This window comes from Acanthochromis polyacanthus, chromosome 15 (assembly GCF_021347895.1).
Source record: "Acanthochromis polyacanthus isolate Apoly-LR-REF ecotype Palm Island chromosome 15, KAUST_Apoly_ChrSc, whole genome shotgun sequence".
Taxonomy (NCBI): domain Eukaryota; kingdom Metazoa; phylum Chordata; class Actinopteri; family Pomacentridae; genus Acanthochromis; species Acanthochromis polyacanthus.
The window spans coordinates 11,145,517-11,159,592 of NC_067127.1; the positions used below are offsets into that span (position 1 = coordinate 11,145,517).

Below are 14,076 nucleotides of genomic sequence, written 5' to 3' on the forward strand. Positions count from 1 at the left end.
CTTGTTTGTTAGCTAAGCAGCCATTTTAAAGCTCCAGGTTTTTCCTGTAGGCCCTAATGAGAAACACCTATCATCCACTGTAGGTTTATGTTAAGACTTAATATACCTTGAGTAAATACCGAGCAATTCCCTTGAACACAAGTCAAACAGCCAGCCAACATGAAGTACTAGAGGCCTGGTTATTGAACAGACCAACGGTGACATCCTCTGGAAGAAATAATATAGGTGTTCCACTGAGGAGCTACAGCCATACGGGCTCTTCACTGTTATCATGAAATGAGTCATGCCCTGAGACAGTTACCATTACAGTGCCAGCTTATCTGTTGACACTCAGACAGATGCAGCTTGATTTTGTTTTTGCAGTCCCACATTTGGTTATAGTCACTGCTGCAGCATCAATCTTGCAGTGATGTAACTACAGCCAAAATACATAAAATGAATACTTTTCACTCGTGTCAAACGTATAATTACAGAGACAGTTCACCTGAATAAACCTTCCCCTAAGGCTAGCTGCCTAGACAGAAACATGAGGCAGGTTTTTAACTGTAGGTTAACAAGTGTCACAGCCAAACAAGAACACAGCGGTGGAGACAGATGCTGAAATGTTAAATCACTGCAGGCCACAGGACCACACTGAGCACAGAATATACAAAATATGTTTGTGTAGTCTGGTGATATAATTATAAAAGAGCAAACCATCAACAAGCAACTAGACTCTAAACTTCAGTAAATTGTATTGTATGAAGATGCATGCCGCTTATGTGCTTTTACTGTCTTACATAACTTAGAACTGAAAACATTTTTGAGTACTATAGCTAAATTAAATTTTAAGATGTGTCCACTTCTAGTAAAAGAATCACAGTCTGTGCTTACATTTCATATTCCCATAAAACACCTGTTACGCTCAACTGAGAAATAATGTGAAAGTCATGTAATATTCTTTATCAAGAAAAAAACAAAAGGGAGAAGGTGAAAGTTCACTCACCTGGCAGGCAGCAAGTGTTGCAGTGGTGGATGTCACTGGCAAAGGGGAGAGTGACTGAGTGAAGGAGTGTGTCTACTAAGTGCTCTCCTTAGTCAATCCTGCCTTCTTCCCTCCTTCTCCATATATCCCTCCCTGCCTCCCTCAGTGCCTCCCTCCTCCTGTGCAGTCGTTCTCTCTTGGTCCCTTTTCTCTCATATAGAAAGAAAGAGACTTGCGTAAAATGTTAAAATGTAAAGCTGCCATATTAAATTCCAACCTAAGTGTCTGCGTAGTGTCGCAACAGTGTCCCAATAAATTCTAACAATATCAAACAAGTGGGTTCCCTGCAATGCTTTTCTTGTTTTTACATATTCTGTGTATCTTTCTGGCAGACATTTGTACAACAGTGGGTGAATACTTTTTAAGCACCGTCGAATGAACTCTGAGATGAAATATTGGGTAGTTGTTCTTCACAGATAGATGAATCAGATGGCAAACGTTTCAGAAATTAGTCTCCAGCAGCCCACAAGACTCATTAATTTCAAGATGGGATGTTCAATACTTTTGCAGAAATGGACTTAATACATTGTGTAACTCATTTTCATTATTAAATCAGGGTTGTCTTTTTTTCCTCCTCACGTTTGTGCCTCTCCTCATCTCTTCTCTGATAGGCTGACGATGCTTTGCTAACTGCATCCTCGGAGCCTTACACAACTTTAGGGTAAACGTGTGTAAATGTAACCGACAGGAAGGACTCTGGTTCCAGAATAGTTTGAAACATCAAGTTCCAAGTGTCTTAAAGAAGCTCCCTATACCACAGGGTAGATATTTCCTTGTTGAGATGGCCGCAAACCACTAAGTCTAAAATAGGCCCAGCCTCACCGTAACCATGGTGAGACATGATGAGAATATGCTATACCACCCCGGCCCAGGAGTATATTACTATAGTGTAACCTATCATCGTGGTGTAGAGAGCACAGAGATTTAACTCCTCAGTGTATATCCACATAAAATAAACAAGGAAAAAGTTCTGTTCATGGCTTTTAAGAAGGGTCACTTGAGGCCTTCCTACATGTTCGGAACTTGTTTATTTATCTTTTGAGTAAATTTGGAAGCATTTGGGACAAATTTAGCGACATGGAAATGTTTGGCCTCAGGGTGTTGTGTTGATAAACTGTATTTCAGTTTTCAAGTAAACCTCAGTGGGCACCTTTCTAAGGCAGCAAGGTTTATTCTTAGACATGAAAAATTACAATTATGACAGGGGAGGTAGGAACCAAAACATCCACCGCAACCGTAAAAACACTTAGTCGTATGCAGATTTGCAACACGGTCGAAAAGGAATCACAAGGTACATAAACGTGTGTATTTGCAACACGGTCTCACGGGTTTCACGAATCCCCGTGAGACCGGGCTGGTATTTGGGTGCACATGTAACCTTTGAAGCTGTAATTGGCATATTTGTGTGTGCCAGTGATGGTGCGACTGGGTGGCACGATGGTGGTCCCTCCCTGGCTGGTAAACCCGAACAGGAAGAGCAGACCCCCTATTAGCAGGGCCAAATCAGAGGGATCTCCAAGGCCGACAGGGAGAGAGAGGGAATACATAAGAAAAAAAAAGCAAAAGGAAACAAGAGGCGCTAAGGTTAAAAAAAAAACTTAAACTATCCTTGCTGTGTGTGTGACATCCTTCCATTATGATTTATGATGCACTGTTGCATATCAGACTAATTAAACTAGACTAGACAGGTGTCCCTGCCTGAATGCCGATACTTTTACAGCTCAGTGGGGGCTGTGCGCTAGTGAGAGTGTGCTACAGGGATCTCAGAGGCTCAGAGGGCTAAGAGCATCTGAGCAAAGCAGGTCTCTGTGGCAGAGTGCTCTCTCTCTCTCCACCTCTCTAATTACACCGACCGAGCCGGCTCTGCCCTTACCCACAATCTGTGGAGGCATGAAATAAATACATGCTCTCGAACAATAAACAAGTGCCTTTTCAAACGACAGCGCCTCCTCATGCTCACCCCCACTGCCGTCTCTCCAGGCTTTCATAATGCTTTTACTTTTAGCTGGCTATAGGAGCATGTAGGCTCATACGGTACGGAGGATATGCGACACAGAGTGTGGGGTTGAGAGTGCAGAGCTTCATATAGGTTAACCTCATGTGATTTAGTATTGACAGCCATGTTTGCCCTAATAGTAATCAGTAAACTTATATAGAAATAGTTTTCAAATATGCCAGTGTGTATATTTCACTTGATTCTGATGAATGACTGAAAATCCTCATTAGATGCAGTTTTAAAGTGGGGCTCTGCCTATTTGGTATTGCACATTCCGTATTCCAGTGTATTAAAAAAACACTGGGGCCTAGTCTTAGCTAGGTTTAAAAAAAAAAAAAAAGACTGCATTTCCCACAGTTCCACTTGCCTTTTCTTGAAATTTATATTTTGTTCTTGGCCAAAACTGATATAATGCTGATGACATTACGAGGGTTAGTTTTATAACTGTGAAAGTCGTTATACATCTGTTTTCACAAGTTGAGTAGTACTCATCTGATGAGTAGGCTACGCCTCATTTATATGTATGTGGGCTGCCCCTTTAATTTTGCAGCATATTGCAGTCCCTCACTGGGAAAGATCACACATCCATTTGCAGGTGGCATCAGGCTTCAGTTACTCTCTATTTAAAAAGGCATCTGTTGCATAATGGTTGCTTTTCCCACACATTCTCAGAGCTACTTCCATCTCTCCCTGGTCTGGGTGGTTACAGATTCCTCAGTGCATCTTTAATGCTACCCACACAAGTGTCTTTTAATAGTGATCATAGGGTTACCATATTCCCTCACACACCAGTCAGGCCTTTTTCATATTTTGAAAGGTTTTTGTGCATCAGATATGATTTAAAGCAGCATCTTGGTTCCTGGTGATCGAAGAAGAATGCATGCAATTCTTGGGATAGTTAAGTGGTGACATATTTCACTGTGAACCTTTCAAGTACAACTCTGCCATCTTGTGGAAGGCAGGAGAACCACATACTGCCACCAGAAGTCCCAAGTTCAGGATTTATTAGCAAAACAATTACATACCTCACATACATGGTGTAAAGCATCAGATACACATGGTATGAATGGTTGAAATATGTTTATTAAATATAAAAGACTCTTTTTTGCAGTGCAGTAACAATACAAAATATCTCAGAGATTAATTGGATTGCAGTGCTCTGGTTATAAATGCATATATCATAATTAGAAGTACATTTTCCTGGAATAGTTTGAAACAGGATAAAGAGACTAAAAACAAGCCAAATGACAAACATTGAAACTCAAATGCTGGTAGAATTTGAAATATTTACTAAATGTAATTTAAAAAATATGCCATGGCAAAATTAAAACACATTTTAAAAGTCGACAAAACTAAATGCATCGTGAAACCATAGTTGACAGCACCAATCATTTAAGAGCAGAGCAAGTGTGTTAAATCAGCAAGTGCAGTCTCTAGGTTTGGTGTCCAATTCCTTTTTCACAGGTTTTAGCCACAAGGCAGAAGGTTATACAAGAAAAGCAGAAGTGCAGCATGTGACAGTGTTTGCACTAAAGAGTTCTTAATAATGCCTGCCTCTTAAAGCTTAAAGAGAAAACAGAAGGGGGGTGTTTCGATTTGTAATACATTACTATAACTTACCATAAAGTGAAAAGACAAAATGGATAGTAAATTAAAAGGTGAATTCAGTTCCCAAGGTATGTTGTAAAAAAAGAAATAGAAAAAACATGTATAAATATGAAAATAAATACTTTAACTATGCTGTGCATAGTTTACAAGTGAACGTAGTGTGGACTTAAACCAGCTGTAATTGTTGTCTAGTGGATGATACAAACACATGCCAATGGGCTTTAATGCACTGTCTAGTGTTGAAACGCATGAAAGAAGGTGGTTTCTACTGCAGAGCAATCGGATTATTCAGTTCACTGAAATACTGAAATGGAGGCCCTAAGGTCTCCATTTAAACACTGCTTTTCAAGATTCTAAAATTAAGTGTATTATTTTAAACATTCTGCTGTGAATGTGAGTGCACATGATGACTGTCAAAGGTGGGAGGTGCGAGTATGCCTGACACAAAACTGACAAACATTTCAGTACTTATCCTTTGTATAGACACAAAGCAGTTTGATGTTTACAATGCAAATTTGCCAAGAAATCATGATCAATATTGTAATGCTGAGATAAACACTTATGAAGGCTCTACATTTGAATTGGGAATACAGATCAGTGCTGCAACTAGCTCTCCTACCGTCCACACGGCTGGAAGAAGCACTTCACGCCTGATATTCGAGTCTGGTTTCATAACCAACTCATCACATATTGCCACTTTTTCAGGACCCTTTGACGTCACATTTGAACGCACCGGGTACCTTTTATAGTCACTTTTTAACATATGGGATAGTTTGATAGAGCTATAAAAATCCCTGAATGTCAGAAATAGATGACACAAATCCACAGTCAAATGTACTATAGTGGTGTCACCTTTTCAGGTTATGAGAAGTTTGCAGTGTAGCACATGATTAATGTTGTGAAAGGATATATTTTAACCTAAACCACGACCTTTTCTCAACCTTAACTAAGTTGTTTTGGTACCTAAACTTAGCCAAAGAGCAAACGAAAATGTGACAGAAGTCACAAAATGAAGTGGAAAAAAAATGTTTCAACACAGGGCTTCTGACTTATGCTAGCAACCCTCAGACCTCTCTATGAGACTGTATTAAACTTTAAAAAAAAACTCCCATGTCTCTTCAGGGGTGAATATTTATGTGGGTGGCATTGACATCAAAGGATATCTTTGGGATTTGATAAAAACAGTATTTGACACCCTTGGGATAAGAGAATGTTGGACATTTCATGCCATCCCGAAGATTGAACTAAAAAATGTCGGGTTCAAAATTGCCAAAAATATATTTTTAAAAAAAACCTTTTGGACACAGATTCACCAAAATCTGAGCTCTACAGCTTTAACAAAAGCATTTCTATTTTACTGGATTGCATAATACTGTCAGGTGTTGGTATTACTTCTACCACATCCTAAAGGTATGGCTATGAAGAACACTATAAATTGTCATGACAGCTGAACAGAAACCCAGTGAGCATAGTCAGTCTTTCCAAGGGCAGCCAACCACGAAATAAAGTGAATTATGCACCTAATCAAGCCATTATTACGGTACATACAATTTTGTAATTCTTCAAGTCCAGCTGTGGCTCTTAGATCCACTTACCTACATCGGATCATCTTAACTGAGGCTACATAGCACAGTATGAAGGCACACATTTGGGTCTCTGTAGCTTATTACTTAAAAAAACTCATCTGCATAGGGGAGGTACTTGAAATGTCAAATACGTCCATTTTTAAGTCTTTGGTCTGGTGGACAATGTTGGCACAGGAACAACATGTAGCCCCAGTATTAACTGTAGCCTGTTGTGAACAGCAGTGGGCAACAGGTACACGTGCAACTGTTAAAAATTTCATAAACCAAAAGGTCAATTTACGGTTCTTTAAAATAGTGAGGAACACTGCTCTGTGGAAATTCGAGAGAAAACGGTCTCAAACATGATAAATCCATACTGATTTCTTTTATGACCACTGTACATGGCAGAGCCATTACTTTTTTCCACATTAGTGAACCAAAGCAGTTTCACTTCATCCTTATGTTGTAGGCTCATGATGTTAAGTTGTATCCTTTATCGAGGAAATGGGTCACCATGTGGCCATAAAGGGCTAAGAATATGAAGGTGGTTATTTCAAGACTACACCAGGTGATTTTGTTGCTCCCTTCTGGATAGTCTGCTAAGCAATAGTAACCAGTCTGGTGTTAGGTTGAAATTAAAACCATCATGTTCCCGTTCCATAGTGGCACATGTGTGACCGTCCCTCACTTACAGCCTCAGTGCTGGCTCTGATCCTTTGACTATTCTGGTCCATTCTGCCACAGTTATTATTCTTAGCCCAAAGACCCTGGTCCAGTAACTACCAGCTCCATTGGCACAGTCGGTTGGTTCATCGCAGTTTCCTGTACACTACTGAGGCAGAGTGTAAACTGATTTCAAGGCTGCCAGGGTTTCCTGTCCTTGCCTTTCTGTTCAGGAATGTGTTTGTAGCGACATTTTTCCCCAAAATGGCAGCCAGTGGTTCTCCAGAAGTAACACTCGTCTCCGTTCACTGGCCCACGTCTTCGAGGTCTGGGCAGAGAGACACCAGAAAGGCATATTAGCTATAAAAGCAAATAACACTGCCATCCTATTGCATGATTTGATTGACCTAGGGATTTTTAAAGTGTGGCTGAACTGCCTCTTACCCAGCAGCTGCCCCAGCCTGCTGTGTGACAGGGAGACAAGTCTTGAGTGGAATGGGAATGACCCTCTGAGTACGACGGTCAGGATAGCGAACCACCAAACGTGTGTTTTCAATACAATAACCCTGAAACAGCAAGCACTGCATGAGACTCAAAGCCCTTAGTTGTGTTCTTAAAACCAGACACAATATTGGGGGAGGAGACATAATAAGTACTTACATTTAGTTTTTCCATGGCACGAGCAGCCATGTTTGCATTCTTGAAGTTGACAAAGGCACAGAATCTCTCATGCAGCACACGGATACTCTCTATCTCACCATACCTACAACAAGGGACAAGCAACAGACAAGTAAATAACCACCTTTGGTAAATATTTGATTTCTAGATTTCTGAATAGAAACATTGTGCTTATTTGGACTAATCCGAGTGCGTAAATTACGTTTGTATCAAATATTGTACCACACTAGCGTCATACATTTTAAAAAGGTCCCAAAGGTGTTTCTCGGTTAACTCGGTTGTTACATTTCCCACCCAGAGAGATGGGCAGGGACTTCTGAAAGAAAGAGGAGAAAGAAAGCAGTTCAATTACAGTTTCGATGCACAGCTTAAAAAATATATTTAACTATGTTTTGGCTACTAACTCCCACTAAGCCCGAGATGTGATTTAACAAACAAACGGCCACTCACCCAGGCTGTACGACTGATGGATCTTGGCCCCCAGCTGCAAAGCAAAAAGAACTTCAATACTAGAAAACATTGTGTGATTTCACCGTAGGGCTTACTCTATACATTACTGTTCCCCGGTATTACAAAGAGAAATTGCTGGTTCTTTTAAATAAATATTCACATGGTCGTACCTCTGGCAGCATCGGAACAAGATGCGAGAACAGCCTGCACAGTAGAATATTTCTCCAGCAGTAGGACACTTTGCATTTCTTCAAAACCAAGCTCCTGAGGAAAGAACAGTGAAAAATAATAAGCAGCCATGGAAACAATTAAAGGAATAAAGCCAAACAAGTCAAGCAGCCAATAACCAATGATGACAGCTGCTCCCATTAAAAACGTAAAGTTCAGGAGAATCTCTGGTTATTTTCAGTCACATCTGCCAAGTCTAGCGGAACAACCTTTGTCCCTTTGTTTGCTGGTGTGTATTTACCATTAACTGCAGCACTTTGCAGTTAAAGAGGTCATTGACAGCCTCCTCACAGTCTTTGTCCAGTTTCAGCACCTGCTCCATCGCCTTCTCTGCCTCACTGTACCGCTGCAGCACACACAAAAACCGACACAAATTAGTTTGAAGAGGCTACTTATATTACACAGGCTTCTGAATGAGGCTATGTAGGAGATATTTCTTTGATTACATGTTATATCCCATGGCCACAGTCGTCTGCACTCACCTTCATACCCATGAGAGCACTGCCCTTGCGGAAGTATCCTTTGGGCCAGTCTGGGGCCAGTTGAATGGAGCGTTCAGCATCCGTCAGGGCCTGAGGGTAATGCTCCAAGCAGTAATAGCAGTAAGAACGATTCCCAAAGAACCTACAGGATGAGATTTTAAAAAAGCAAAAGGATTATGTTGCATTTGTGAGAAATCTAAGCGCTCCTTTAGCAATAAATTAATCATGACAACAGAAGATGTACCTGTAATCGTTTGGATCACATTTGATGGCTTCTGTAAACATACTGACTGCTTGTGCATACTGCCCCTCTTGCACCAGCTTTATCCCTTTTTCTGCAGCACAGACAAAAGATTTGTAAACAACTCTCCAGTGAGGCAGTAGCTCAAGGCCTCGACTGACCGCAGTGCTTCATGCCGACATGCTTGTACAAAGGAATGTGCAATCAATAATGTCCTTGAAGCCTTTGGTTCTGTTTCAATGAATAAGCTATTAAAATGCACGTTGTGTGCTGTGTTTTGCAGAAATCGCTCCTTACCTGTCAGTGACGCGCTTTTCTTGGTCATGGTGTCAGTTCCATTTGTCTGCAAGTAAAATATTTTCATCACTTTATATTCATGAAAGCACGCACGTACACATTAACATCTGCTTTAAAGGCTTTCATGGTCCAGAGTCCACTTTTCCACACATCAGACTTTGGAACTGAGAGAGCAACGCACTGCTCCCACAAGAAAAACAGTGCGCAGTTTTGACAGGAGACTGTTCTGTACCTACTCATCTTACATTATCTGTATAGCGTTTGTTTACCTCTCTCCTGGCCTCGTTCTCCTTGTTTTCTTTGGACTTGCGACTTGATCCTTTGGGTTTGATATGGCTAGCAGCATTAGCGAAGAAGGCACTGCTTACATCCCACTCTGGCTCCTGTGAGGCACAAAAAGCCAAACACTGAAGTTAAAACTGCCATCCAGGCTTACAAACATGCAGATTTTCACTACGAATGCTGCATCAAGTGCTTCATATTCTGGCGCTTTATGGCTGATTTCTAAAAAATAATAGCAACAGAGGATTGAACATGCATACTGCACCAGTATAATGAACCTACCTCTTCAGTGGACCTGGCGTGGGTCTTCTGATGTCCTCGGATTCCTGAAGGAGCCATGACTGCAGCGCCAACGTACTTGTTTGAGGCGGCTGATTTTGCCTCTTTTTTCTCTTCTGTTTGCACACTTTGTTTCTCATCCTCAAAACCAACTTCTGCTTCTGACTCACTTTCATCCAGTTCGGACTCTGCACCTCCGTCCTCTTCTTCATCATCCTAAGGTTTAGGACCATTCAAATATTTAATCATGTAAAGTTGAGGAAGACGTAGAGTGCATTCAAATAGGGACTAATGATAGTTACCTGTTCAGCACTGTCGTTCTGCTTAACCTGTTCCTGCTTCTTTCGTTTTCGACGGCGCTGAAACAGATACAGTACTTTAAACTTAAAAATATGCATGACTTTATCCATCAGACTCAGTAAAATAATAACAATAAACACTATTTTTAAAAGGAAAGATTTGCCTGCTTACCTTCCTCTTGGCTTTGCGTCGCTCTGCCTTCCGCCTGACCTTCTCCTCCTCACTCAAATCCTCTTCTCCGTTTAATGCATCCTAAACACACACAAAGAAGTTGAACTTTGCACACTGTAACATCACCCTTTGCAGTCCTGACAATGTCAGTCTGACACCATTTGTTTACCTGTGACAAAGTGGCATCATCACTCGGGTCAACGTTTGTGGCACCACAGTCCATCTGCTCCTCCTGCTGCTGGACAGGAGGGCCTTTTGGGAAAAAAAAACACAGCTCATCAGCTAGTTAGAAGTGATGACATCATCTTCTGATGTGTTCATTTTGTTCCAGTTTTTGGAAACCAGATATACTCTTGTTTTTAGAATGTTATAGCATACAGGAAAAGTAAAGTGCAGCTAATGTGCAGCTTTCTGAGAATGCTAAATGCCTGTATTTCTTCTTCTGCTTTGCAACATAGCTCGACCAGAACGCTTTCTAATTAAATTTCTTTAACCTTTTGACAGATGAGAAATTACTGTCCAGTTCTCTAAAATTGTGAAACTGAAAACTGCTCAGTTCCTATGAAACGTGTGATGGCAGCACTATCATTTGATATGGTTGTACCATTCTCTTTTAGCCTAGCCGCGCTAGACAACCCACGGCAACAAATTTAATTCTCTGCCAGGGAGGGTCTAGTTACCCTCCATAAGGCTCGAGGCTGGATTCTCCTAAAACTGGCCGGATCAATCACCATGAAGTGTAGAGTCAGAAGGCGGGCGTAACTAAGTGACGACAGAGGCGTGACGATTCTGACAGAAACAACCGGCGCACAATAAACAGTTATCTTTCGACCCGGCTTTGGCCACAGCCCTTAAAGATTTGAAGCTAAAATTCAACTTGAAAGATGAACAAAGGACGTGCCGTCCTTTAAGTGTTTCATTGAGAAGAAAGACGTATTTGGACTTATGCCGACGGGATATGGCAAATCCTTAATATACCAGTTGGCTCCGCGGCTCCGCTGGTTGGGAAGCTAATGGGACTTAGCCACAATCCGCCGGTGCTCTCGGAACTACGTCAGCCTTGTATACCTACCCAATTGCTGCAGAGGGATTTGATAGACAACCTTTTAGCCCGCCTCCCTCCCTGTCAAGCTTCCCTAGACCCTTGTGCCGTCAGAAACATGGGTGTAGCATGGCTAGGCTAATTCTCTTTGCTTTTTCCTTCACCCTACAACGATACAAATTAAATGTAAACAGTACGCATCCCTTTTAAAGAATAAGAAGGTACACAAAGTTTTGTTCAAGACCATACCTTACCTTAATATCATAACTGCACCAATGCTGTGCTGTACAAGAAGCAAGTGACTAAATATTTAAACATCTGTAACTCTACAAGTCTCAACTCTTCATTCACTTTCAGGTCTAACCACTCTGACCATCGATAGCAAAACTACTTTTAAATAACAGCGGGTGAAAACAGGAAACATTATATAATGGTTTCTCATATAAACAGCCAGTAAAAGCTCTACAGGGCACAAAAATGAGCAGTGAACAAAAAACTGCTCAGTGAGACTGATTCACGTTGTTCCTTTTTGGTCTTACGAGACAGACATGTTTACCACGGCCACATCTCCAACATGTAACATGCACAGCTGCCTCAAGTACCGTTGTGTAAGAACATCTCTTCTCAGAGGCTTGGTTGAAAATGACACCCAAAAACAGCTATGGTCCTGAATGTGGGATATGTGTGCATGTTTTCAGAGTGCATAAATTACATCAAACCAAAACCCTGATGGCAGCAGACACTGCAAAACCCTGGTCCATACAGGAATCCATGTGGTGTCAGATTTCCATTTGTTCAGCAAAGATTTCCAGAGAGTGACAAATCCATACTTGGTCTGTGACTCATGCTGTGACTCGTGAAGCACTGATGGGAGAGTTCAGTGCAATGTTACTCTTGAAGCACAAACTGTTTGTACTGCATGTTACATTTCTAGTGAGATAAAGAAAACAAGTAGTTACCAGGACTTTCTCATTCTCTCTCTACATGTATATTCTCATTAGTGCTGGGACTCCACTATGAAAGAAAACTACACTATTTAAGCCTGCTGACAAAACCGGACATTTTTTTTGGAACTATCACACCAAATCCCATAGGCTTTGGTATAGAGTCTACCATAGCTATGCGTTTCCAAACATACATAGAGAGAGTGCAAGGAATTTCAGCTGTCCATCCCTGGCTCACTGCTCAAATGTCAAGAAACAACCACTGCTAAGCGGCTCCATCCTTTCAGCTGAAGCAGGCTTTCTGTTAAAACTTTACCATAATGGAATGTCCTCCTGAATGCATAAGTGATTCAAGAGCGGCGTACAAAAGCAACAAAAGAGTCTCTGTTTCTTTCTTGAAGGAAACTTTCTAAATTAGTGTTGAGTTGAAAGGTGAGCTCTTTCCACAGGAATGCAAAATAACTATCATCGTGGACTGGCACTTTAAGCAGGAAATCAGCTTCACTGCTCTTTTTCTTCTTTTACTGCTGTTCAACACGGTATTACAGGCAGAGAGAAACAGACAGCGAGAAAGTCAACATAGCCTTATCATTAAGACAACTAAATCATGGTGGTTTAAAGTGATTGCAAACTCACTGAAGACACAGGTGTTTACACAACATTAAAATGGTAACATGCTGAGTGAATCACATGCTCCTCTACAATAGTAGCACATGGCTGCAAGGCACAGTTATCTTTACAAAGTCAACGTGTCATAAGAAGTCATCTAAAAGAAACAAAACAGAAAGAAAGTATCCTACTCAGCTCTCTGCTGTGAGTGAGTGTGATCCTATTGAAAAAGACAATGTAATCAGATTAGATATGGTCATTGATAAAAAAAAAGTTTCCGATCAAAGTTTTTAAACACGTCTTTTACTCAGCTGCCTCTAAGGTAATTTAGGTTCATAAATTAACCTGCTCTACAACCTGTAATACAAGGATATTAAACGCACACACGGAAAACCAAGAAGAGGAACAAAGTGTGGGTATATGACTAATTCAGAGACGTATAACTTGATTTTTATATAGTTGTAAACGAACGGTTGAGCTTACTCTGAGCTACAGGGCTTTTGCCACCTATTTGAAGCATTGTTATCGTACCAACACACACTAGGGAATGCACGTATATTAGTTTGGGCCTGTAGGGCACACCTCATGCTTTATATGGCACATATGTGGCATATTTAGACGTGTGAGGTCTGCGTGTCTGCTTCGTGAATGTAAAAATAAGGAAGTTTCAGCTCGTACAACTACTTTACGGTGCCTCCTGCGCGAACTTGGAAAGTAGTGCAAGCAAAGGGTGTAGCTGGCAGGAGGGGGAAACCCTCATTGTTTGACCACGAACTCACTTTAATCTTCACGACAAAAGACAGCAGCGAAAACACCACCACCAACAACACGCCGCTCAACAAACCACGCGTCAGCTATTATCCACAGTTTCATTGTCATACGTTTCATTATCGCTTTTAATCCGACTTGGTGGCTCGTTGAGAAAGTTTTTCAAAAGTGGATCGTTTCTTACCGCTCCCGAGTCCCAGCAGCCTGCATATGTCTCTGGTGAATTTCATGAGCGTAACCATCCAGCATTATCCTCTCAAGTATCCCACAAAAGTATTCAAACACGGGGTTTAGGTCAGCGGGGGCACGTTTTGTAGCATTGAGGACAATCGGTAACGAATCTGCGGGAATCTTTGGTGGTTTAATCCACTTCCTGAGCGTCAAACACGGACGCTGGGTCCACCCTGAACGGCGTCTTAAAGACACAGGACGCCGTTATCGATTATTGA

General features: G+C 41.3%; 1 protein-coding gene across 2 annotated transcripts; it reads right to left on the reverse strand.

Moving 5' to 3' along the window:
• Positions 1–4,083: 4,083 nt before the first annotated feature.
• zgc:123010 (uncharacterized protein LOC641500 homolog) lies at positions 4,084–14,031 on the reverse strand. 2 transcript variants are annotated; one of them, XM_022197034.2, is made up of 16 exons: positions 13,812–14,031; positions 10,434–10,516; positions 10,265–10,345; positions 10,096–10,152; positions 9,797–10,009; positions 9,502–9,615; positions 9,233–9,278; positions 8,939–9,029; positions 8,695–8,836; positions 8,454–8,558; positions 8,155–8,248; positions 7,985–8,018; positions 7,773–7,847; positions 7,517–7,619; positions 7,301–7,422; positions 4,084–7,184 (listed from the first exon to the last, which is right to left on the reverse strand). In XM_022197034.2, the coding sequence occupies exons 1-16, from the start codon at positions 13,867–13,869 to the stop codon at positions 7,049–7,051; spliced, it is 1,554 nt and encodes a 517-aa protein (XP_022052726.1). In that variant the 5' UTR covers positions 13,870–14,031; the 3' UTR covers positions 4,084–7,048. The 2 variants fall into 2 exon arrangements, with proteins under 2 accessions (XP_022052726.1, XP_022052725.1); XM_022197033.2 differs by having other exon boundaries at positions 7,773–7,850.
• Positions 14,032–14,076: the final 45 nt, after the last annotated feature.

What these genes read in the sequence shown, in the direction of transcription:
- zgc:123010 (XM_022197033.2), bottom strand. Translation starts at nt 13,869, where the DNA reads ATGGTTACGCTCATGAAATTCACCAGAGACATATGCAGGCTGCTGGGA. An exon ending in GCTGCTGGGACTCGGGAGCG is followed by an intron (nt 10,517 to 13,811) that starts GTAAGAAACGAT and finishes TTTTCCCAAAAG; the next exon opens with GCCCTCCTGTCCAGCAGCAG. An exon ending in ATGATGCCACTTTGTCACAG is followed by an intron (nt 10,346 to 10,433) that starts GTAAACAAATGG and finishes GTGTGTGTTTAG; the next exon opens with GATGCATTAAACGGAGAAGA.